Source organism: Xenia sp. Carnegie-2017, unplaced genomic scaffold, assembly GCF_021976095.1.
Source record: "Xenia sp. Carnegie-2017 unplaced genomic scaffold, XeniaSp_v1 HiC_scaffold_16, whole genome shotgun sequence".
In the NCBI taxonomy this organism is placed as follows: Eukaryota; Metazoa; Cnidaria; class Anthozoa; order Malacalcyonacea; family Xeniidae; genus Xenia; species Xenia sp. Carnegie-2017.
This window is the reverse complement of record NW_025813469.1, coordinates 954,615-978,986: the sequence shown is the minus strand read 5'-3', so window position 1 is coordinate 978,986 and position 24,372 is coordinate 954,615. Positions and strand designations below refer to the sequence as shown.

The 24,372-nt window shown below is 36.7% G+C and overlaps 7 protein-coding genes across 11 annotated transcripts; 1 reads left to right on the top strand and 6 right to left on the bottom strand.

Annotated features, from left to right (window-relative positions):
• The first annotated feature begins 68 nt into the window (after window positions 1-68).
• LOC124437653 (malonyl-CoA-acyl carrier protein transacylase, mitochondrial-like) lies at window positions 69-3,009 on the top strand. The gene is made up of 5 exons (XM_046987624.1): window positions 69-507; window positions 628-726; window positions 956-1,197; window positions 1,719-1,894; window positions 1,970-3,009. The coding sequence occupies exons 1-5, from the start codon at window positions 177-179 to the stop codon at window positions 2,145-2,147; spliced, it is 1,026 nt and encodes a 341-aa protein (XP_046843580.1). The 5' UTR covers window positions 69-176; the 3' UTR covers window positions 2,148-3,009.
• Window positions 3,010-3,515: 506 nt separating this feature from the next.
• LOC124437645 (E3 ubiquitin-protein ligase TRIM71-like) lies at window positions 3,516-8,718 on the bottom strand. The gene has a single exon (XM_046987612.1). The coding sequence runs from the start codon at window positions 6,525-6,527 to the stop codon at window positions 4,212-4,214; it is 2,316 nt and encodes a 771-aa protein (XP_046843568.1). The 5' UTR covers window positions 6,528-8,718; the 3' UTR covers window positions 3,516-4,211.
• An 88-nt stretch (window positions 8,719-8,806) lies between these two features.
• LOC124437654 lies at window positions 8,807-11,373 on the bottom strand. 3 transcript variants are annotated; one of them, XM_046987625.1, is made up of 7 exons: window positions 11,152-11,373; window positions 10,779-10,864; window positions 10,347-10,702; window positions 10,191-10,233; window positions 9,675-9,959; window positions 9,200-9,490; window positions 8,807-8,971 (listed from the first exon to the last, which is right to left on the bottom strand). In XM_046987625.1, exons 3-7 carry the CDS (start codon window positions 10,542-10,544, stop codon window positions 8,919-8,921), a joined length of 870 nt encoding a protein of 289 aa, XP_046843581.1. In that variant the 5' UTR covers window positions 10,545-10,702; window positions 10,779-10,864; window positions 11,152-11,373; the 3' UTR covers window positions 8,807-8,918. The 3 variants fall into 3 exon arrangements, with proteins under 3 accessions (XP_046843581.1, XP_046843582.1, XP_046843583.1); XM_046987626.1 differs by having other exon boundaries at window positions 10,779-10,859; XM_046987627.1 differs by lacking the exons at window positions 10,779-10,864; window positions 11,152-11,373 and having other exon boundaries at window positions 10,347-10,615; window positions 10,652-10,677.
• Window positions 11,374-11,400: 27 nt separating this feature from the next.
• LOC124437649 (synaptic vesicle 2-related protein-like) lies at window positions 11,401-13,078 on the bottom strand. Its single transcript, XM_046987619.1, has one exon. It carries the CDS (start codon window positions 13,070-13,072, stop codon window positions 11,573-11,575), a length of 1,500 nt encoding a protein of 499 aa, XP_046843575.1. The 5' UTR covers window positions 13,073-13,078; the 3' UTR covers window positions 11,401-11,572.
• A 12-nt stretch (window positions 13,079-13,090) lies between these two features.
• LOC124437647 (nibrin-like) lies at window positions 13,091-16,320 on the bottom strand. 3 transcript variants are annotated; one of them, XM_046987614.1, is made up of 9 exons: window positions 16,296-16,320; window positions 15,989-16,086; window positions 15,833-15,900; window positions 14,730-15,764; window positions 14,436-14,646; window positions 14,224-14,370; window positions 14,035-14,148; window positions 13,624-13,710; window positions 13,091-13,451 (listed from the first exon to the last, which is right to left on the bottom strand). In XM_046987614.1, exons 1-8 carry the CDS (start codon window positions 16,303-16,305, stop codon window positions 13,624-13,626), a joined length of 1,770 nt encoding a protein of 589 aa, XP_046843570.1. In that variant the 5' UTR covers window positions 16,306-16,320; the 3' UTR covers window positions 13,091-13,451. The 3 variants fall into 3 exon arrangements, with proteins under 3 accessions (XP_046843570.1, XP_046843572.1, XP_046843573.1); XM_046987616.1 differs by having other exon boundaries at window positions 14,442-14,646; XM_046987617.1 differs by lacking the exon at window positions 16,296-16,320 and having other exon boundaries at window positions 15,833-15,897; window positions 15,989-16,082.
• Window positions 16,321-16,876: 556 nt separating this feature from the next.
• LOC124437656 (nibrin-like) lies at window positions 16,877-20,165 on the bottom strand. Its single transcript, XM_046987632.1, has 8 exons — window positions 19,893-20,165; window positions 19,527-19,586; window positions 19,364-19,446; window positions 19,154-19,284; window positions 18,989-19,074; window positions 18,549-18,622; window positions 18,376-18,479; window positions 16,877-17,145 (listed from the first exon to the last, which is right to left on the bottom strand). Exons 1-8 carry the CDS (start codon window positions 19,918-19,920, stop codon window positions 17,001-17,003), a joined length of 711 nt encoding a protein of 236 aa, XP_046843588.1. The 5' UTR covers window positions 19,921-20,165; the 3' UTR covers window positions 16,877-17,000.
• An 86-nt stretch (window positions 20,166-20,251) lies between these two features.
• Window positions 20,252-23,368, bottom strand: LOC124437646 (phosphoenolpyruvate carboxykinase, cytosolic [GTP]-like). Its single transcript, XM_046987613.1, is given in 9 exon segments — window positions 20,252-20,870; window positions 20,949-20,972; window positions 20,975-21,421; window positions 21,514-21,829; window positions 21,900-21,963; window positions 21,965-22,286; window positions 22,441-22,628; window positions 22,786-23,034; window positions 23,170-23,368. Coding segments are annotated over 9 exon segments (1,920 nt in total). The 5' UTR covers window positions 23,196-23,368; the 3' UTR covers window positions 20,252-20,586.
• Window positions 23,369-24,372: the final 1,004 nt, after the last annotated feature.

Genomic DNA, 24,372 nt, shown 5'->3' with positions numbered 1-24,372 from the left:
CCCCCCGGCAACTCATAACTTGCGATATGATATCTGACCCCCCTGGCTCTCGGTTGTGTTAGTAATCAAAATCAAAATTACCAAATCAGAATTAATGGTTGTGTATACTTGTTCATGATATATGTACCAGAATCCTTAGCTTCCACAATCTTTTCACCATTTCAAGACATTCAATAATGTTTGTATATTTGAAACAATGCATCAAATATTTTGCAATCAAATGCCAAGAACTTGAAAAATGTAATCGATTCTTTTGCTCAAGTTTGGCAACAAGAGATGTCATATTATTCCCAGGGCAGGGTAACCAATTTGTCGGTATGACAAAGAAACTAAAAAACATGCCAGCCGCAAAACATCTCTTTCAAATTGCTAACCAAATCTTGGGCTATAACCTGTTGGAGTTGTGTCTATGTGGTCCTCAGACTAAACTTGATAGAACTGAATACTGCCAACCAGCAATATTTACTTCCAGTTTGGCAGCATTAGAAAAGTACAAGGAGTTGAAAGGTATAATCCATAACTAATAGAGTGTGAAAACAAAGAGGCAAGGCTGTAGAAAATTATCAAACTTACCCTACTAATTACACGACAATAACATTTCTGACTCATACTTTGGTCCTAACATAGGGGAAAATTGGTTCACTGAAGGGAACATTGCAACTGCAGGTTTCAGTGTTGGAGAGATCGCAGCGCTTGTCCTGGCAAATATTTTGAGTTTTGAAGATGGTAAGATTTATTTTTTCATTTCACTTTTATTCTCATTTCACATTAAACGTTACCAAATAATTTTCCAACATTCTGTGAGGAGCCTTCTTTTCTCGATATTCCCATTCAACAACAAACAAAAATTCATGTTGTTGGAATAGCGTCTCTTTCGTTATGAATGTTGACCAGTGACTGCCAAGTCCAAACACCAACCAAGTGAACTATCCTTCAACTTTTGATTATAACACAGGACTATCTCTGATCGATGTTAGAGGAAAAGCAATGCAGCAAGCTTCAGATAAAACGTCAAGTGGAATGGTCGCAATCTCAGGCCTTGAAGAAGAAGAAATCAGAGAATTATTAAATGAAGTTCGCAAGACGTTGTCCGGAGATGAAACTGATATACAGATAGCCAGTTATTTGTATAAGAAAGGGTTTGTTGTAGCAGGAGGAAAGAAATCGATTGATCGTCTTATGTATATGGGAAAACACGTAAGACTGTATAAGTCGTTTGTGTTAGATAGTTAAAGGACGTGCTGACTAGGGGGAACAAAATGCTTCTGACTGCTTTTTTAAGTGGGGTACAAATATGTTATGAGTCACGCTAAGCAATCATCCATCGTTAATCTGAGTAAGAAAAATTCGTACGAAAAGGCGTGAAAAGGAAGGTATATCAATCCCAATAAATAGGTGTACAGATGTAGCAATCGTGGGATCTTCGTGTCAACTTCCTGAGTTATCCTCATCTTCTCCTCACTACCCCTTAAGGTTGAAAAAAGATAACGTCTCTCCCATCTTCCCCCTTAAGGTTGAAAAGATAACGTCTCTCCCATCTTCCCCCTTAAGGTTGAAAAAAGATAACGTCTCTCCCAGCTTCCCCCTTAAGGTTGAAAAAAGATAACGAAGATAACAAGAACGATGTATGGAAAATTACATGAAACATCTCAAAATTGTAGGGCACATGAAAATTTCAAGCCACTACCAAGAATGATGTGCCAATTTTTATTATTAAGTCTAGTGTTAAGATGTCCCAATTACCGGTGAGTGGAGCTTTTCATACGCAATATATGATGTCAGCTCAAAGAAAGTTTGCCGACGCATTGGAGAAAATCGATATAAAAGAGCCACAGATTGACGTTTATTCTAATGTAACTGGTGAAAAATACGAATCAGCAAGTGATATTAGGAGGTAAGTAAACGGACTTTTAATGTCATGCAGCTGTACAGTGTGATGTTGAAGCAGACTTTTTTGAAATTTCAACAGATTACTTTCAAGACAAATAGCTGAACCAGTACAATGGACAAAAATAATGGAAAGATTGCGAGGCGCAAAATTTAAGGAGACAACGTATTACGAAGTAGGGCCGGGTCGACAATTGTGCACTATCCTTGCAAAAAGCGACAGGCGGTTGAGTAAAAAATGTCGAAGTATTGATGTTTAAAATTGAATGTGAATAAGATGTTGCTACGAAGAGAAAATCCTCAACAAGTGTCGCGTTTCAGGATGCGGGGAAAGTTTAAACCGTATTCCTCACTAACAGATAATTAAGGAGTGAATGACTCACGGATAGCGCAGACAGTCAAAGCTGATTACTACATCAAATATAGCATTTTACCGTGTGAAGAAATTTTCAAAGCAGCACTAACAATAAAAGACAATATTTTAATGTAAATTCTTTAATTGTGCCCTCTGTGTTCATTTTAAACTATTTGATTTCTATGTGGTACTGTTTTACCATGCAAATTATAACTAACAAGCGATTAATTAATTTAGATATTTTTCTTCGAGCTATACTTTATATTATAATAAAATAAGAATACCGTTAAAGGAAATCATTCTTAGACCAGCCGTTTCTGTTGGTAAACTGAGGCAAACAAGTTTATGCTTTAAAACACGTTGACTCGAATTAAATTCGTCAACAAGTGTCAATAATATACTCGATGATGTATTTAACCAAGCCGGCCTCAGGCAGAGACATATTATGTTACTCTGTTATGCACAATTGGACTATATCCAAAAATATTGCACGCACATATTGCCAAGTATCATTGAAGATCAAATATTCAATGCTAAACTTCAGCTGTTTACTAGTATTTACAGAAAGGCAGCTGTAAAAGAGACAATTTCCTTTGGTATATAACAAATGAATTGTTTGGACAAACAAAAACAATAAGTCCTATGATAATTACAAAAATTTTTCTATCTACAGTCTATAATTTTTTCAAGCTAATACCGCTAATAGTACTTCATAAGATTTTGCTTAGCTCTGCTTTGCAATGTAAATAAACACATTTTATGAAGAACTTATCAGCGTATAAAGTGAATATGATGTTAAGTTCTAATATAATGCTCTTATCACCTACAATTTTTGCCTCGCATCCACAATTTACAATATTAATGCGCATCTAGGACGCTTTTGAGAATTACTTTACTTGTTTATAGAAAATCACTGTTGTTCTTCAACAAAAAATAATTTTGATACGAGCACGCAGTAAACATGAACACTTGAGCTCTAAAACGGTCCTATTCATCTTTCGTTCATGCCCAAATGCATTGTAGTAAATTGAAATTCAAATAATATATATAATTATAAAAGATAGGCTTCATCCTCTCCCCTATTTTGTAATCCATGCAACAAATCAAACTTATTACTGATAGCATTTTCACCTAATTAAGATATAGCTAAGGTATTTTTCTAACAGCAAAATTTTTAAACTACGTAAATAAAGATAAGATTTAGATTTGATACGAATGCCAATTCGATATAACATTCGTGCAACTGTTTTTTGTAAATTTTTAAGTTGGAGCATTTTTATAAATATCGTGTATTGTGAATAAATTGCCAAGTCATACTCAATAACCTTTGAAGGCAAATCTAATATTCTAGTTTTACAGCAGAAAGAATATTGCTTATAACTACTCTTGCTTCCGATAACACCTGTCAAAAAAACACGAAAGCAAAAGAGTTCGTAATTCCACAAAGGCAAACATTGATCGTTTTTCTTTCATAATAGCATAGGAGATGACTGTTAAACATTCTTATAATCAAAAGAAAAATATGAAAATGCCCCAACTTATTAAAAATACACAGAAAACGGTTGAATTTATCAATGGAAGACATGCCAAAGAAAGCATAGACCGAAAATATGAAAATATCGTGCACAATTTAAATTATTTTATGACTTCTCTAATTGTGTGGAAACTGTCACATTTTTTTATTAGAGACACGCTTTCATTTTGTTTCCCAAACAGCAAATATCCTTTAAGATCAAAACCAAACATTTCACACTTAAGATGCGTTTCACTGGTCGAGATGTTCAAGGACAAAGACTTAAAGCCATTTTGTGGCAAATATGTACCAAATGTGAAATGAGAAACAAAATAAATAGCGCTTCGGTAATGTAAATGCAACAAAGTTCTTTTAGAACCAAAAAGTTAACAAAGCAATAACGTCTAATGTTTGTTCCATGCACTTATGACTAAATTTGAATTCGGATTTTTAAATCTAGAAAATTTGAATGCGATTATTGCCAAAATCTACGACAACAATGCATCCATCTGGTGTGATACAAATACCTGAAGGCCGATCTAACTGGCCAGGATTTGATCCGGGCGAGCCAAACTTACAACAGAAAACACCATGCGCTTGAAAGATCTGTATGCGGTGATTTCTTGAGTCTGCGACAACTATGTTGCCTTCTTCATCGATAGCAACTCCTTGTGGCCGTAAAAATTGACCATTATTCACTCCTTCGGTGCCGAGAAATCTAGCTGACTGAAAATCTGTACCGATGACGAGCAAGCGATGGTTATTGAAATCTGTGACGACCATTTGTCCTTCGTGATTAAAAGCAACACCACGTGGGGAATCAAAATGCTTCCAAAGGGAGCCTTCAAAGCCATATTTGTTCACGAAAGATCCATCAGAGCTAAACAACTGGACGCGATGATTTCGTGTATCTGAGACAAGAATCTGCCCTTCCGTGTTCACTGCTACATCCCATGGATAATGAAACTGCCCGTTTTTATTCCCTCGTTCACCAAACTTCAACACAAATGTACCATCAGTTTCAAACACCTGTACTCGATGGTTATCTTTGTCAGCGACAATAATATGGCCTTGCATACTGCATGTCACGCCAGCGGGTCTGTCAAATTGACCATTACGAGACCCAGCAGATCCGAACTTGTAAAGAAAACGTCCTTGACGATTGAACACTTGAATACGATTATTACTTCGATCAGCAACTATAATATTTCCGTCTTGAGTACAACTTACACCCCATGGTCGACACAGCTCACCGTCACCTTCACCCTCAGTACCAAAACAGCTAACAGGAACACCGATAGTTTGGTAATTTCGTCCTTTTTTAACGTCAACATGGAAAGGGCAATCCTTGATTTGTAGACCGCGTATTGCAACAGAAACAATATGCGAACCTTCAACCTGAGGACGATATGTGACAGCATAGGTGCCATTTTGCCGGTCGAAAACTTCACCACGTAATAATAGACCATCAGGTGTTTGTATGGTTACATGTGGAACATCACCGCCCGTGCAACGATTTTCACCATGATGATCTCTTGCTTGGACGATAAACATTGCCGATTTACTGCGAATCGCTCGCTTGTGACTGTTTCCATGGATTACACTATACATAGCACATGCATTACTACTCACTATGCCAAGTGATCTAATGGCCGTCTGTAATGCGGGATCGGGTGGACTAAAACCGATAGAATCATCCTCGTGTACTTTCATGAGGTCGCGTTTTACTCGAAGCCCATTCAGACTATCTGTCAAAGATTTTTTTGCCGATTTAATTTCGTCTTCTTTGTCATGTTCCAAAGCTTTATGAGCTGCATCGAGGGCATTATTTAAACCAGCTACACTTGTTTTCAACTCGTCTATCTGAATATGTAATATTTTCCCTTTCACTTGGCCAATCTTCTCCACACGTCGTAATAATTGACGTTCTCTCTCTTCTAATGCAGTCATATGTCTTCGTACTGTGTTACGGATTTCGCTAGCTATGTTTTGGGCTTGAACTTGCACTCGTTCACTCATAGCACGGGATGCAGCTATGCATTCGTCTATAGCACTACTCTCTCGACCAGCTTCAGTTATAAGTTTATGCAGAGAACTCACGTTATTTGTCACAGCATCTTGCAAATAGATGAAACTATGGCCGAGATGTTCATTTAAGGTGCACTCGCGGCACACTGGAGAGTAACAAGTGTCACAATATAGAATAAGTAATTCATCTTTATGTGTAAGACAACGTTCGTTGTGTTCGGGACTGCGTTTATTCACTGTTTCGTGTGTCGTAGTATCATCTTGAGCAGGGAGAGGTAATATTTCATGGTCCTTAGTCATACGTACGCGTTGATGAGCCTGTGTGCAATTGTCACACAAATCTTCGTTACAAACTCGACAATGTGATGTCACTTGTAATCCTTCCTCGCAGTTACTACATATATGAGAAGCGAGATTTGTTCTAGCATTTGTTGAAGTATTACCTCTTTCTCTGGCTTCATATTCATGATGTGGCGAAATGATATCCATGATATTCTCAATAAACATGTTTGCACGTAAGCCATCTACACCGTTCTCGTTCAACTCCACATGCCGGTAACAAGTTAAACACGAGAGCGACTTCGTGGGATTTGTTTCGATGGCTTCCATCAGACACCTACGGCAAAACGTGTGTAAACAAGGCAAAATCTTAGGAGCTTCGAACGGTCTGCCACAGCCAGGGCACAAGGGCAGTTTAGCCGGCCGATTTGAAGCAAATGCCATGTCATTATATTGAAATCTCATTTACAAAGGAAAAATGGTAATGCTTTCTAATATCTACCATGGGACTCATTACTAACTTCGGTCCAATTTTGCCATGCTCAGTTCAATTTTACAACCACTCGTATTTTCCGGTTTTAAAATTCCATTGTTTACCCGTGTGCTAAGCGCCAATAGAAAGCTCGTCTTGGGCGGTATGGAAGAATGCCAACAACAAACAATACAAAACACATTGCACTCTGACGAAAATGTTTAAATCGGATTTCAAATGTCATTCGCCATGTCTGTTCGTTGCCAGTCGAATGCTCGGAGTGCATGTACTTTCAATGCAAATGAGAGAGTGCAATGGATGTTAAATTTACAAGCGCGATGCGTACTTTTATGTAAAAATGGATGTTTTACATGTAATATCAGTAGAAATACAATTCAGCTCGATCGTTGAGTCGATCATCACCCAAGAAAAATTCTGTCGCTTTAACGGAAAAATGAGTGTTGCTGCTCCTATACAGGTGTAAAATGGTCATATTTCACTTAAAGCGACAAGAACAACAGGGAGAAGTCGACTATCTTTTTGCACCGCCAAGGTTAATTTTCTGTCGCTTTTTTAAATACATTTTGTTGTTGATGATTCCACTAGCACCAAAGACGGCCGAAGAGAGACCGCCATTGCAATCGTCAACGGGGTGATGTCTTTAGAAAAAGTGCCCCTATGACAACACATATTTATGTTTTATTCATAACAAAATGCAATTTTGGCCAAAAATAAGAAGCGAAGGAGGACATTTGCTACAATCAGGTCCATCTCAAAGTAAGAGAGATTAGACAAACGATGAGAATTATTCTTACTTAATAAAAAGGTGTGAATTGCCAGCCCGTTTCTTTTCTCATGTTTAAGTTTGAGATGATGAACATGGACGACATTCTCCACAATAAGAACAAAGAATTAATGAAACCGGGGCAACAAAATGCCAATGCCAATATAAAGCATGACGTCAATTAAAAAAAGAAAAGACTAGAAAAGGGATTTAGTCCATAATGGGTCACACAAAAGCAAGGTTCTCACAACAAAATGTTCTGTTGTCTTTTCAACGACATTACAAAGCAATTTGTGATTTGTGGGGAAAATACAAACCATCTTCATTTCATCATGTATTCTAACAATTTCCGGACAGCTTAGATCGGCATATATCAAACAGATTGAACAAGCCATAATGGCAGTCGTTTTTTTGAAGTGCTGAAAAACATCCTTCAAATATGTGGTAAAATATTTTTACCACATCATTTGAAGAGAGTATTTTTAATTTTTATTTCTTTAGATAAGTTAATAATCTGAAAGAAACATTCGCATCATTTAGATATGGCGAAAAACAATTTTAATTGGATAAAACAAGACTTTTAAAAAACAACATATACTTATGTGAAATAACTATTTGTTTTGGCAAAAAAAGGTCATTCGTGTTTTTGCTGTATGCGCATATTCTACAACTCTGTTTCATTCATAGAGTTTTCAAAAACACAACTGTAGATTTTCTTCGTGTAATTTCCACTCCACCCCCAGGGCAACATATGTTCATGCAGTGCTGGGTATATGTATAGTTACAGCTGTATTTTTAACACCGTCAACAGATGCAGTATCTAATATCAGAATATAAGTCGTCTCCTGCGCAATTTATGTAAATTTGTTTGTTTTTGAGCACAATTACGCGAGCGAATAAGAAACGTCGATAAAGAACAAACAAGCACTGATTAAAAAATATGATAAGTTACAAATAAAATTTTAATATTGCGAAACACTGACAAAGAACATAATGGACTCCGTAAAAACGCAAATTTATTCTTGAATAATGTCAATGTGACTTCGACTAAGTTTAAAAGAGTTGCTTAGCGTTAAGCTTCGTAAATTGAACGCACAAAGACGTATCAACATATCATCGATATAATCATTTTATAATTAAATATTTTAAAGCTTTGAAATGCCTTTCATTGTAAATGACAGAATTAAAATGCAGATACACACTAAAAAGGAAACGAGCTAACTGGGTTACAAAGATAGTTTGGATGTCAGCCAAAAGGCGGTATTTTACCCCAGATGACACCTCCAAACGTTAGCAATATGATGTAACAGGAACATGTTAGCATTTAGGTATTTCATGTAACTTAAGTTTCATGCAAAATTATGCCTTGCAATAAAATTGCACATAACACTTATAAACAATTTTGATGTTTCATCACTTTAATAATGCCTGCTTGTTGCTAACATGATTATTTTTATGCAAAAGTCAAATCAATATACACAGCGCAAATTCACTACCTTCACTCTCTTTAATATTGATTTTCACGATCTAAGCTAATCCTCATGTAACAAAATGTTTACAAATTGCCTTAAATTACATTCCAAAAATTAAATGTCTGAGTTCAATCGCTACTGCTCGAAGATCCACTACTCGAAGATTCTGAAAATGGTCGATCTAAAAAGTAGAACATCGTTAACATACAATAGTTGGCCATTGAATCACTAACAAATGAAAACATCCAATACTTAGAAAAGCTAAATTGATTGTTAAATTCGTGGGGTTTTTTTTTGGAAGTTACTTTCACTTTAACGTGGGCAATTTATGCTGTTGAGAAATGTTCAAACATTTCTACATTAAAACGAGTCCTTCTAAATATAAATTAGGACAGATAGTATAATTTACCGTGTGTAATAATCACACGTTCCTTTGCAAGTTTTGACTTCCACGGAGAGTAAAAAAAACCGTAGTTTAAATACAATCCCTCATCTTCGTCTTGGACATCATGTGCTATCCACTTATGACCCCCGTATGACTTTGTTGTGTAGCATTTTCCAGGGATGACGACTTTTTTATTTAGCCACTTTCCTTTGTGATCAATTAGCACCAATTGTACTGTATTTTTAGAGCGATTAACGAACTTAACTTTTACTTCAACATTGTTGTGTTCATCGGAGGAGAGATCATCAACTTCATCTTAATGATAAAGAATCATGGGGTAGATTACTGTTGTGTAAAATATCTTCACACCAGAACTGAATTTTGAATCACATTAAAATTCACCACATATTTTTTTAGCAGTGAGTTATAAATATGTAAAATGAGTTAGTTGTGTCTGAGATGTTGAAAGATGGCAGTGTGTATAAATATCAAAAATTACCTGGCCCACGAGAGATGTGAGCAAGTACAGTATTCTCGCCTTCTTTCTCAGTCATGGCAGTATATACAGTATTGTTATTAATCAAAAGCCTCATTTTCTTCTTTGTACTGCCTGCCACAAAAACATCACCTTCATACACCTCCAGCCTCTCTTTTTTCCCATCCTTCAGTTTTATAAGACGATGAACTTTGCCATGTGCATCAATTTGATACAATTCAACTTTTTTCCCTGTTAGGTTTTGGAAAATGCAATAAATCTTCTTCCCTTGGCCTTTGGATCTTAATGCTATAAAAATAAACATCATTAATTGCTGATAAAATTGTTTTCATCTAAGGCTCTTATCACTAGTCAGCTCAAGATAAGGATTTGATGCATAAAATATAGTCAACATTGTTATAGCAAATAGAGGAAAGCAAAACACACAAGAAAGCTGTTGCATGAATTTGAGAGAAACCAAAAGAGCATTTTATTTCACTGATTTCATTCACATTCATAAATGAGAAATACAATACCAACCTGAATCACCTGGCTGGCTGTCATCACTGTCATTGCCAGTTTTCTACGAATACAATAAGGCAACATTTCATTAAATCCATACCAACAGATTAATTTATAGACATCATCTACAATAACCACCAGACAATGTACGGCAATTAAAAAATCTAAACATACTGTTTTATCACCATGAGAGTGAGGATATCCAGAACTCGAAGGGTAAGCATATCCACCGGGATAACCAGGAGGAGGCATTCCATAACCAGGTTGTCCAGGAGGGGGCATTCCATAACCAGGTTGTCCGGGAGGGGGCATTCCATAACCAGGTTGTCCGGGAGGGGGCATTCCATAACCAGGCTGCCCAGGAGGGGGCATTCCATAACCAGGCTGCCCAGGAGGGGCATTCCATAACCTGGTTGCCCAGGAGGAGGAGCAGGATAACCAGGTTGCCCATGATAGCCAGGCAGCCCAGGAGGAGCAGGATAACCAGGTTGCCCAGGAGGGGTTGCACCATATGGCCCAGGAGGGTATCCCTGCAACACAAGACTTTGGGTAAAAATGAAAGCAAAATTTAACATTAATGAAATTCCACAATTTTGCCACAAGTACCATAGTATGTGGGTAGGCACTTTGAGATGGATGAGGAGGTTGCTCAGTTGGTGGATAGGCATGTTTTTGCTGGTCCGCCATCTTCTCTAAACAAAACAAACTTTAGCGAACACAAAATATTATATGACACCGTGAGATAGCGTAAAAATGGTGTGTATGCCCATGCACGATAAATCCACGTCATTTAAAGGGCGTAATGTATGATACATCGTGTTCGCAAAATTTCTTTCACATCAACGTTAGACTTATAGACTTTCATAGTTTGACATTTCAATATTATGTTGCTTTTTACAACTTATACTGACAATCACGCGGCAACTAAAATTAAATTAAATCATTTGAAAACTGTATAAAATAATTCTTCAGGCCATACCTTGTTTTGTTGAATGCTGCACAACGCAAGTGTGAGCGAGAAGGATGTATATCTTTCTTCTCCGACAGGAAAAGTTTGCAATTTAACAATGTCAACAACACGTCATCGTCAAAACGAAAATTATACATTCAAATGACGTTTCAACATTTTTGTCTCGTGCGGTTTACAATTTTACATTTACTCTAAAAATATCTCATAAAAAACCGTGGTAAACACCATTAGCAAATGAACAAAACACCAGTAGAACAATTCAGAAAATCTGACATTGAAATTTCACCATTTAAATTATGTTAATTATTTAAGTGCGAAACCTTGCACAATACGCAAAATAAATTATTTAAAAACAGTGCCTAACATGCAAAATTGAAGAGATATACTTAGGCCTTGGTGCTTTACTGTAAAGCATAACATTCATAAGCATTTACACCAATATTTTACCCTTAGTGTCATATGGTAAGGCAAGTGCTGCAAAAAATCCAATAATCAAAGAGGAAATAAAGAAGAATTTGGTAATTTGGAAGGAGATGTGAAACAATGCTTCTGCGACAAATGGTGCAGCAAGCATGCCAATGCGACCAAACACATAACCTGAGCCCATCCCCATGGCACGGATTGATGTGGGATATGCCTCTGGAGTATATACAAACACAACAGCTGAATATCCAACAAGAATACATCTTATAATCATAAGGACTATAGTTGCTTGTGTTCGATCAAGACACAAGAAGAGTAAACTCTGGAATATTATAGCCACAAATGCCAAAACATACATTGTACGCTTCCTGCCCAGCCAATCAATGACAACGAGAGTTAGAATAACACCTGGAAATTCACCAAACGATGTCCAAATTATGTCAATGTAGTCCTTGCGTGAGAAAACTCTGCAACTACATGTCATGGAATGAGATGAAGGTGCAACACAAATGTTATCTTTGTACTTGTCAAATATTTCTGTAGTCACATAAACTGAGGAATAGTACATCATGATGCTGATGAACCAGATAACCCACAACGTCACTGTCATTCGAAAATAACTTGAGAAGGTCAAATCTTTCAGATTTCCACGGTTTTTCATTGGTGGCGACACTTTAAGGGTACCAGTGGGTAAACTAGAGCGATTGTCCTTAGCAATATGTTTGAGCATTTCTAATGCTTTATCAGCTTGACCGGATGCTGCATAGAAACGAAATGACTCTGGCATCCAATAGAAACAAAACAAAAATAGCAAGCCAGGTGTGCAAAGGGCACCAAGCAACACACGAAATCCATAGTCAATCATAAGCCACAATGACAGAGTCGCGGCAAATATAAAACCAACAGACCAGAATAAGGTGATGAATGTTAGAACTTTCCCACGAGCCTTTGCAGGAGTGTATTCTGCTAGGATGGTTGATACCTGAGGCAATGAGCCAATTCCAACACCAACAAGAAATCGAAGAAACAACAACCATATGTAGTTGGGAGCAAATGTGCTAAGAAATGCAAAATATATAAACCAGAACGAGCTAATGTACAGTCCTTTTTTACGTCCATATATATCACAAATCCAACCCCAGAATGGTGATGAAATCATCATACCAACAGATGTTAAGATAGGTAATAAGGTCTCTTCAAGATAACTTAACCCCCAGTAGCATCTTAGGTAGGGGGCCAACACTGACATTACAAATATTTCCATACCTTCGACCATCCACACTAAGCCTAAAACAACTACAAGTTTTACATGAAACCAACCAAAACCAATGTGAGATATGGCTTCATCTGGTGTAAACGTATTACCGTCCGATTGCTCATCAGCCGTAAGGAGCTGCAATTCAACGGCCTCTTCGGGTAAAGTTGTGTATCGTGCTTCAACATTGTTTGTTGGCGAAAGATTTCGAGATATTCTGTTATTAAAACGGTCTACAAGTCGAGATATCATTGTTGTATACAATTAACGTTGCTTTTGTTGTCAGCGCGTCTGTTCCTTTTACTTACTCAAGAATTTTCTCAAATACGTTCTCGCTAAATTTTTATCATAACAGTGACGTTGAATTTCACATTCATTAACGATAAAAATGCTCTTAGATAATGCGCACACAGTCTGATATTTATAAACATGAATATGAATGAAATGAATTGTTCGTGTTTATGTTATCTTTGCCACGCAGTTAGTGAGAAGCGGTTGGTGTGGTTTCTGCCGAATATTTCCACGTAATTTATCTTGTTAAAACGCCAGTATGATAATGAATACATAATCTCGATCAATATAGCTGAGATGGTGTAAACGAAGTGTGACGGAAATACGGAGGAGACAAACGCTATGATTAGATTTAAGACAAGAGCATTTGTATTAATGAACATTTCAGAATTCAAAAAACATGGCGCGAAAATTAGATATAAAACACAACGGTTTTACATGCGGCAAATCGACTTCAAACAGTCCAAAACAAGCAAAAAAGAACTGCAAAGAATTTTCACAAAAAAACTTACCTAACGTCGATGTCTTTTCTTACTTGTTGTGGGATTGTAACGAAATAAATTATCAGCATCCTTATCTTGTGCATCTTCTTCGTTCATCTACATAAGTTTAACAAATAAGGCAAAATTTATATTGTCAAAAAAATGAATATTCATTCAAGGTGCAAGCAGTCGACTGGGCTAATGTTTTATAAATAAAAATGCGGAATTGTCTACATTTGCCTGTAATTTTCAAAGATTTTCCACCACAGTCGTCAATTATAGCCAGCTCCAGCTAAATATTATGCTTACCACCATTTAAGGAAAATCCATGATCGCTAAAAGCATAGGTGGTGGTTTGGGGGTTGAGGGATTAGAGCTACATTAAAGCTAAGAATGTCCTGCACAAACCATAAACAACGTCCTCCATGTTCTACGACGTACCTCTTGAACCTGTAGGATCCATTCCTCAGTATCAATATTTCGAGAGGAGAAGACGACTAAATCACTGCCCCCAATGATCTCAGGCAAACCATAACGATTACCATTAATATTTTGCTGCGTGGAAGAGAGATTGATCATCGTCATTGATCATGGTTGTCAACTAATTATAACGTTCATCCACAAACAAACCTTTCTAAATTTCTTCACATTCTTCAACACTGTGGTGTTAGGTGTGTTTGTTAATGAATCAACCGCTGAATGAGTAACCTTAACGATAACTAAAGCAGTGTACTCCACAGAGATCAAGTCTCTTTCGTACTCTTCTTCCTTGATATCCTTGAAAAGGAAAATACAGAATAAAAAGAATAGCTATATTTCCAAAGAATTTACAAGTAAAGAACCTTTACAGTATCATCACAGTTTTCAATGGGAATGTCACTGTCCGCATCTACAGCGTTCGTTGTGTTCGCGATATTATCGCCTTGTCCCTTTTCTTCTTCTTTGATACAGAACGACTTTTTACACATCCAACCAGAATCTGAAGGCGACTTTGATAAACAAATATCATCAGTTCCACTGCCATCACCAGTGAAATCATTGTTGACTTTATCACTGTAGAAGAATAAAAAGGCACGAACTCAAAAAAATGATTTTGTAAATATATAACATTTGTAAACATCAACTGTTAATCATACCTGGCTTCTTCACCTTTCTTCTCTGAAATAAGTTGATATTCATTATCGTGAAATGATTTTTTAACATCCTTGCTCATGTCATTATTAATCGTGACATTTTTCGAGCTAATTGATGAGCCAAACAGTTCATCTTCAGATGATACCATCAAAGGTTCTTTGTCATTCAGGGTTTCCGTGAATGATCGCTCTGTATCGGAGACATGTGACTTATCTGTAGATATTTTGCATCGCTTCATGTTCAACGAGATCACAGGCGAAGTAGTTTCTTTAATTTTCCCTCTCACTTCACTATCTGGGTCCTTGATGATTTCATCCTTTTTTGAGTCATTAAAAGGACGTTTTAGAGTGCACGTCCAGATATCATCAAACTCTTGTACACCACTTCCTTGCAAATCATTTTGTTGCCGCAAAACATCAGTAGTCTTGATCTCTTTTTCACCAAGTGAGACATTAACTGCACCAAACACATCGTGAAGCATTGTCGATTTCTTGTCTTCTGTCTCCCCACTGTGCTTTACACCAGTTCTCTTCTGTTTTTCCACAGCCATTCGTTCAACATCACGTTTTGTGTTCGTAGTAGAGGAATTCAGTCGAGGATGTTTTGTGCCTTCAGAATAATCATTACGTGTTACTGCAATGTCTTCAACCTCATCATCAGATATGTGTATAACATCAGATGAATTGACAGTATTATCTTTTTTAAAAGGAGTTTTTAAAACATTAATATTCTCATCAGAACTGAGTTTTTCGCTTTCTGATACATGGGATACGTCTTGATAACTACGATTTTCACTCCTTCCCAGTCCTTTTTTATCACGTGGACGATTTTCACTCCTCCCCAGTGTTTTTTTATCGCGCGGTAAACTCTGCATGGAGAAGTGACTTTGAGAAGTCGAAAGAGAAGTTTTGAAGTCGGGCGTCTGAGAAACATGAGTTAGGTTTGTCAATCTTGATCGCTTTACTTCAACGTCAATTTCTACGGGTGTGCTGGGGATCATTGCAGGATCAGAGAATTCGTCGGAGACCTCACGGGGTCTATGAAAACATTAAAAACATTTCCAGAAATCTTATCATTTCAAAGAATGCCAATGTTATTCACCCACCTTTTTTTGGTGTTTTGCGGGATCGTAGTTGATACAAGAGGATCGACGATGGCGGATATCGGCAACTGCTGAGTATAGTATATACTTAAAAATCACGGTAAGTTTTGTAAAAAAATATAAAAACCCAACGACAATCATAAACATACAAAACAAAACCTTATCGGTCGTGTGAACTTGTGATTGGGATACACGTTGTGACATTTCCTCCATTGTGCAAATACTTTTATACACTATTGGTTTTGTTATACGAGGAACTATATAAATGGAAAAACATTGTCTAACTATTTTGGTATGAGAAAAATATTTTCATCTTTTCTTTAGCATGTGCATATAGTACATTCCTTTAGAAAGACGACTTTAATTAATACATAAATTACATAAACTACGTTCATTTGAAGAAATCAACACCACCAACAGACAAAAGTTTACATAAAGTTGTAATATTTACATTACATTAACTCACCGTGTTTCATACTTGAATTGCAATATTCATCTAGTGACATATAAAGTATAGCAAGACCCACTTCAGTCTCTGCAATAGGTCTTTATTAACACTACATAGAAACATAAAATGTTATAAAATAAACACAATGAAACGAGTGCTGATTGGTCTAGAGCTGTGTTTGCATTAGCCTGTGCAAAACACATCTGAGCTCAACCAATCAAATCAATCAAGCAATCAATCAATCAAGCACTGGCTTATACAAACCTCGGAGACGTTTGTGAGAATTGTCGAGCAGGTGTAACCCTCGACCTTAGGTCTCGGGCTTGCACTGATCTGCTCTCGAGTTTTCCTAAAGGTCTTCTCGGTTTGCATAAGCCCGTGCAAACACAGTAAACATCTTTTATTTCTTAAATGTTGCACGGCGAGTATCTATGTTCTAACTTATGCATTGCATTTGACATTTGACTATTTCAAAGTGTACATCGTACCTTTTCAACGCATCACCGACATAACCGAGCCAAACTTCTTTTTCTTCTGATGTTCCTGTCGACAAATCAGGTGACATTACCAACGTTTGTTCATCGACCAACATTTTTTCATTGAGTCCGGAAGTGTCACCAGTCTCCATCAAAACTGCTGTACCACTGGCCAAGTTGATTGCCTGCTCAAGTCGTTTCCACTGTGTACAAACAAAGAAGAAGACAATGAGAGTTCATCTCAAAATTATTTCATCTCGTTCACACATTTCACCTGCTTTTGGTCCGAAAATAAAAATAGTTTTCCAAGAAAAACAGATCTTCTAGCCTCGTTTGGATGAAATGAGACCGTTTTAGGATCGATTAACTCTTCCTTTATCGGTGGCATATAGCTGAAACAATAAGAAATCATGTTCCCCTATAGTATACTACCAAAAAACAAATAAATATCAACAGTACTCAAAATAATGGCCAAAATGTCTTTGGTCAAGATGACAGGTCAACTTCATTTTAGTTAGGTCAAAGTTGCTTTTGACTGGCCACTACTAACACATAAAAAACATGTTTGTAAATGTAGACCGTCCAGGTTGGTGGAGTCCTGAGAAGTACTGTTACTGTTGTTGTTGAGTGACGTTTTGACAACCTTAGCGGTAGTCACCTTCAGAGTCACGTGAGGAGTGACTTCTACTTGTAATCCTCGCTTGACTCCAAAGATGAATGCAGCTAAGGTTGTCAAAATGTCAGTCAACATCAACACCAACAGTCCTTGACAGGATTACACTAACCTGGACGATCTACGTGTATCTACAAACATGTATGTAATGATACTCTTGGGTTCAAATCATTTATTTCATAGAAAAATTGAACAACAGAAAGTAAGACGATAATTTTTTGAAACAACATATTTTAGGCTGTGCACTGGAGTACCGTAGGCCAGAGTTAGGCCGCAGCACCGGCTTTTTTTGACTGACGGAGCCGAGCCAAAGTTTGTTCATCTCCGGCAAAACTCCAGAAGCAGTCGTTTGTGCTGCAAAATACTGTCAAACTTTGGTAAACGTGTCTGATCAAAACATTTTTGTATCGACGAACGATAACTATTGACTAAAGTTGAAAAACTTGCATGAAAATAAAACATTTTGTGCATGACACAACATGACGCTAGATTGCGTTCACACATGCTAATTTATGATTCAAAGTTGAACAGTGACTTGCAAAATTAACCAGCCACAACAAGTGGTTCGAGTTATACAATAGCCGGAGCCGGAGTTTGAAACCGGAGTTCATATTTGGCAAAAGGCCGGAGTGCAAAAAACGGAGTTTGCACAGCCCTAACAAATTTACATGTTTGACGTAATTCACATGTTTCGTAAATTCACATTTTAAGCTCTCAATATGTTCGTATGTATCGCAAGACTATAGTACTTTTGGGAAAGATGTAAGATGTGGTTGGTCAGAATGACTGGCAAGGTAAAAAAATTGGCCAATCAACAAGCTATTTTGGCCGAACATTATCAGTTGACCGGCTGTTATTTTCAACTCAGTATTAATCATGTTTTGTAGAGAACTTTATCAAATTCATTATATTATATTTGAGCCAGTCTTATTTTTATCATAAATCTCACTTTTTTGCCAATGGTAATTCATTCTTTGTGTCAACTGCCATGACAAGGTCGTCGAAAAAAGATGGCTTAACAATTGGAATGCAAGTAACTAAAGCATAAATAACCTAAAGAATAAGAAATATATATATTTTTGAGGCACTTTGCACTACTAAATGAAAAAAATCTACACTTACCTTAACAGTGAAACTGAGTGCTTCCATAATAAGATGTGAGCATCCTTTTTTCCATTCATTTACCACAGCACCACCTATTGATAATGATTTGTTTGGGTGACTAACAGGGATGATAAGTAAGATCACATAGGGATCACAAGTAGGATCACATAGGGATCACAAGTAAGATCACATAGGGATAACAAGTAGGATCACCTAGGGATCACAAGTAAGATCACATAGGGCTCACAAGTAGGATCACATAGAGATCACAAGGAGGATCACATAGGGATAACAAGTAGGATCACATAGGGATCACACTCCTCTTAACCCCAAAATAACATTCAGATAAAATAACAGAGGAGAAAATTTTGTTTGCAAGGAAAGCGAAACTCTTCGCTGGATTTCATTTTTATTGCCTAAGTTCTAATTCACAAAACTCCTGTCATAACTTGTCTTACCCAATTTTGAAAGCTGTGCCTTCATATGTCTCTTGTTGGACTGATTCAAGCAAGATGCAAATACAAGCAAGGATTCATACTTAAGTCTAGGAACATATGTACATAAAACATGCATTAGTATGTAAGACAAGTTGCTAAAGTAATGATGCAAACAAATATCTTTACCTATACGAACTGTTTTGAGAACCAAATGTTATTTTATCATTGTGTTTCAACTCGACAGCTTCAAAACTCTGACATTTTACATCATTTATAAAGCAGCCATACTTTGAAACATCTTTCAAGAAAACCTGAAACTATATAAATGTGCAACAGTTATAGGGCACCTATAACAAAGACTGATCTCGAAATTTCTTCAATGATTCACTGAATCACCTTTTCTGGTCCCTCTTTTAAAACATTGATGCGAGCATGTTTCCTGCTCACTGATTGGTCGCCATCAATTTTGATTGAACACTCTAATGAAGACAACACAACAAGTAAATTGACCTTACTACATACAGTTAAAATATATCTGACATGATTATTGTGATGAAACCTTTTCTTCCAACTAAATGTTCACCAACTGTTAAGTGATAAGAACCTTCATTCACTGCACCTAACGAAATTTATGCAAATGTTGAAGTGCTCAATATTCAACACCAGACCTGGCGTAGCTTTTGACGGAACATTGAGCAATTAGAAAGATGTACGTCGACCCATCTATGTCTAAATTTAATGCTTAACTTAATTTCCAAACAGAAGCCTGTAAATTGTGCAACAGCGAAAAATACTTTCAATGAGAACATAATTGGTATAATACCGTTTGTCCTTTGGCGCCTCAAATTAGGTGAAATTTTACTAAATTCATCGTATTGCTAGCTAAGAAAAGCTTTGGAGATGGAAAGACTTAATTGTAGAGTACCTTCTTGATCTTTTTCCAAGCTCCACATTTGAAAATTTCATTGAGAAATTGCTTCAAATTTCCATAATGAAGAGACGATAAATAGTAGGCGACTTTTCCAAATTGTTCTTTTTAGTGAGTTCGCAAGTTCACTGTTCGCCATGTGTTAGCCTGAGTGCAGGTTAGATGAAGATGAAAAGTGACCGATAGGGATGACAGAGAGAGGCAGCGGGAATATTTTTGAAATTTTGAGACCTTGCACTGATTTCAATTGGGTTTTTTCGACTAGAAGATTAAAGTATTAAATTTACAAACATATCAATAAATAATACCAATATTATGAATTTTCTGAAATGAAGGCAAATTCCTGCACAATAATGTCCATCTGTAAAAGTCACCAGTTGATGACAGCAAATTTATATAATTACATTAAGATTTCATGTTGACTTACATCTGGGTTAGTCCCTTTTTCATACAGTTTGCATAGTTGCGAGATTACCAATTATTGGTGTGGACTATCAAACCTTATTATAGATAAGGTTATAAAAAATAAGCGTTTATAATGTGCAATAAGGGCGATGAAACGTTAGTCGGCGATAAGAACAATCGACAGGCTGGCCCATTCACATTAAATTACATCATTGGAATGCTCAGCCTAATCTCATGAATGGTTGTAATATTAAATGTTTAAAATCTTGATGTTTAGCTTAATAAGTTAACTTTCTCCGATTCTCTTTTCTAACTTATCTAATTCGTTGCTAATGTCATTAGGCACATCTGACGATAGTTGATCATGAAAATATTTCCTTATGGCATTAACTTCTTCAAGCCAAAACTCTTTGGGGATGCTCATAAGTTCTTCCATGTCGACCTTTCCCAATCCTTCGAGATTTATTGAATTCAATTTTGGTAAATACCCTATGGGTGACGACATCGCAATGTCTTCTCCATCACAGCGACGGAATATCCAATCGAGCACTCGAGTGTTTTCACCAAACCCTAAATTGTTCAAACAATATAGCTTTGAGCATTTATATATGATAATACTAAACCAAAAAAAAAACCAATTGAAATTACCTGGCCATATAAATTTTCCATCACTTCCTTTTGAAACCAATTCACATGGAATATCTTTGGCAATTGAAGACCTGCTTTATCTTGAAAACTTAGCCAATGCTTTATGTAATCAGCAAAATTATAACCAAAGAATGGTCGCATTGCAAATGGATCATGCATGATAACCTTTCCTTTATGCTCTGCGGCAGCAGTTGCTTCAGACCTCATACTTGATGCAACAAACACCCCATGTTGCCAGTCAAATGCTTCGTACACCAGAGGTACTCCCTCGGGTCGTCTACCCCCAAATATGAGAGCACTTATGGGGACTCCAGCAGGGTCTTCCCACGCAGGATCCATCACAGGACACTGACTGATTGGTGCACAAAATCTGGAGTTAGGATGAGCAGCTGGTGTCTTAAAATCCTTAGACCAGTTCTTCTTTCCTAGCCAGTCGGTGATTGTGACATTTGATGGGATTTCTTTCTCGAGTCCTTGAAATAACAAATGCCATAATGGAATTCTGATCAACTATACATTATTGTTGCTCTTAAAAAGCAAAAAAATTAAGAATCAAATTAGCTACCTTCCCAGAAGAAGCCCCCATCACTACGTTCAGCAACATTTGTAAATATGGTATTTTTCAAAATAGTCTTCATTGCATTAGGATTAGAGCTGTTGTTTGTACCAGGTGCCACACCAAAGAAACCATACTCAGGATTTATAGCTCGTAGTACTCCATTATCATCAAATTTCATCCAAGCAATATCATCGCCAATACATTCTGCCTTCCAACCTGGTAATGTTGGGTTGAGCATAGCAAGGTTTGTTTTGCCACAGGCACTTGGAAATGCCGCAGCAATATAACGTTTTACACCAGCTGGATTTGTGATACCCATTATCTGGAATTAGCATTAAATTACACAATGGGAGTCCTAATAATGTAATATGAAAAAGAGCAGCTTCTCTCACCAACATATGTTCAGCAAACCATCCTTCATCTCTGGCCATGACTGAGCCCAGCCGTAAGCTAAACATTTTTTCCAAGAAGAGAATTCCCTCCATAACCGCTCCCAAATGACACAATCTCCCTGGTTGCGGGGAAATGAGTGATCACTGTATCTTTTGGGTTACAAGGCCAAGCATATCCGGTATTAGGTGCTGGTAAGGGTTGTCCAACAGAATGTAAACATCTGACAAAATTATTATCATCCAGAGATTTCATTACTTCAGCTCCCATTCTGGTCATGATTCGCATGCTGGATACCACATATGGTGAATCTGTCAACTGAACACCAATCTTTGATAATGGTGAACCAAGTGGTCCCATGCAAAATGGGATGACATACATGGTGCGACCTTGACAGAATATCACAATTAGGCATCTTGAAAGCTTTGTGAACTTTGTAACTTAGCCACAGTTCCAATAAATGCATGACATAGCAAAAATATCTTGTGACACACTGACGGTGACTTATATAATTAACACACAAAATTAACGACCTCGCCCTACCTTTCATGCAACCAGGAAACTTGTCCTCAAAAAGCTTTTTTTTCATTTTGTCAGGCGATTCCCATTTTCCCAAAGTTCCCTCGACACCTGGCGCTGGTGACGGAATTGTATCTTCACGTCTTTCGGTACAAATGAAAGTCTTAGATTCAACACGAGCCACGTCCTCGGGATCAGTACGCACAAGAAAACTACAAAAACGAAACTGAATGAGCGCCCTTGGTGATTAAGTAAACGACTGACATTTTTGTATATATTATTCGACTGTTAATAGCATGATATTGTTTACGAAACAACGCGTGATATCAAACACGGACTGAGAAAAAATTATACAAAACAAAATTTTACCAATTTTCATATAAAGGTAGCTTCTTCATCATTTGACTTTCAATCAACTTGTTTACTATGTGGTCATTTTCTTCCTCAGAGCCATCACAAATGTGAACACTTTCCGGCTGGCATAGTTCTCGTTTCTCCTTAATAAATGCTTGAAGTTGAGGACCAAGCGAATTAAGTTTTGTCTCTTTCATTGCGACTTGTGCTGTAGATTGAAACTTTGCTTTATAAAGGAATGACTTTAAAGTCAAATTCGTAGATCTATAAATAAAATTGGAAGTAAAGGAATATTCGTTAATTTGATTTGGCTGAAAGCCTGAAACAAAGCCAGCCGGCATTTTCTTCGCAAAGCTTTAGTAAGGAGTGTCAAAGGCGCAATCTATCTTTTCACAATACCTTAGAATATTTCTATACATCGCCATGGTGAAGATAACAAGTTCAAACAGTCAAATCCACTGCTATCTTATGCTGTTTCCTGCACAACCGTAGTCATTCATAACATTCAAACAAAAAGAAACTTTGGTAAATGTGTCATATTTTCTCGAATGACGCACGTCATAAATGTGTACAGGAGGGACGGTACCCACATGAATCATATCTGATTCATTATTTTGGTATATTATGAAAGCAAACCGCGATTTTTTACCAAGATCTTAGTTCTTGATCTGATTTTGAATGCAGACAAAGCAGTTATAGTTTGTTGTAAATCTTTAATTCTTATTTTTTGTTAAGGTTATCTAAAGCGACATTGTCCCTCCCTACCCAAGTAGATTTTGTAAAGTTCAAAGTCCAGCCCGCCCCCAAACCACCTTGAAATAATTTGAGCTGGCAAATTCTAATGATACTTTTCATAGCGAAATATTTCATGTTAGAATTTGAAAAATTTACCAATTTATATCAAAATATCGTGCAAAAAAATTCATATTAATATTTTAAAGCAAACCGCATTCGCATAAAAAAAAGAAATCATGCAGCTTGTAACATTTTAACAACGCAGGAATGCATTGGAATTTTCGCAAAGTGAGCTCAAAAATTGTACGTTTTCATTATCAATGCGAAACAATCGTCAATGTAGTACATTGTTGGATACATCATTCACTACTACAATCTTACTACTATGATGAAAAAAACCTTCATTTCTCAGCGGTTTTTCGTAGGAGGAAGAAAAGTAAGTTAACTTTAAAGATTTGAAAAACAAAAAATTAAATTTATAATAACTTACGATTTCACAAGATATTGTCAAACGAAGATATCAAGCTCCTTGTCAGTATGTGGAATGAAGTATGTTTTCATACACATTTATTCCCACGTAAACACAACACTTTTCGTTCCTGGCATTCTGATTGGTCATTATAATAATATTCCGCCGATCAAAGTTCAATTTTTATAAACGTTATAGTCCAATTTTATAGATTTTAAATGTACATATAAATATATAGCCACGTTGCATCGCTTATGAAATATGATAAACGGGCAAAACTATTTTATTTTGCTTCAGAATCTTGGCTTGCAAATTTTTTCCTTTAAACCCTGAACCATTCTAGAATGAACTTTGATCGATTGCAATAAAAAATTATTGTAACGTCATAATACACAATA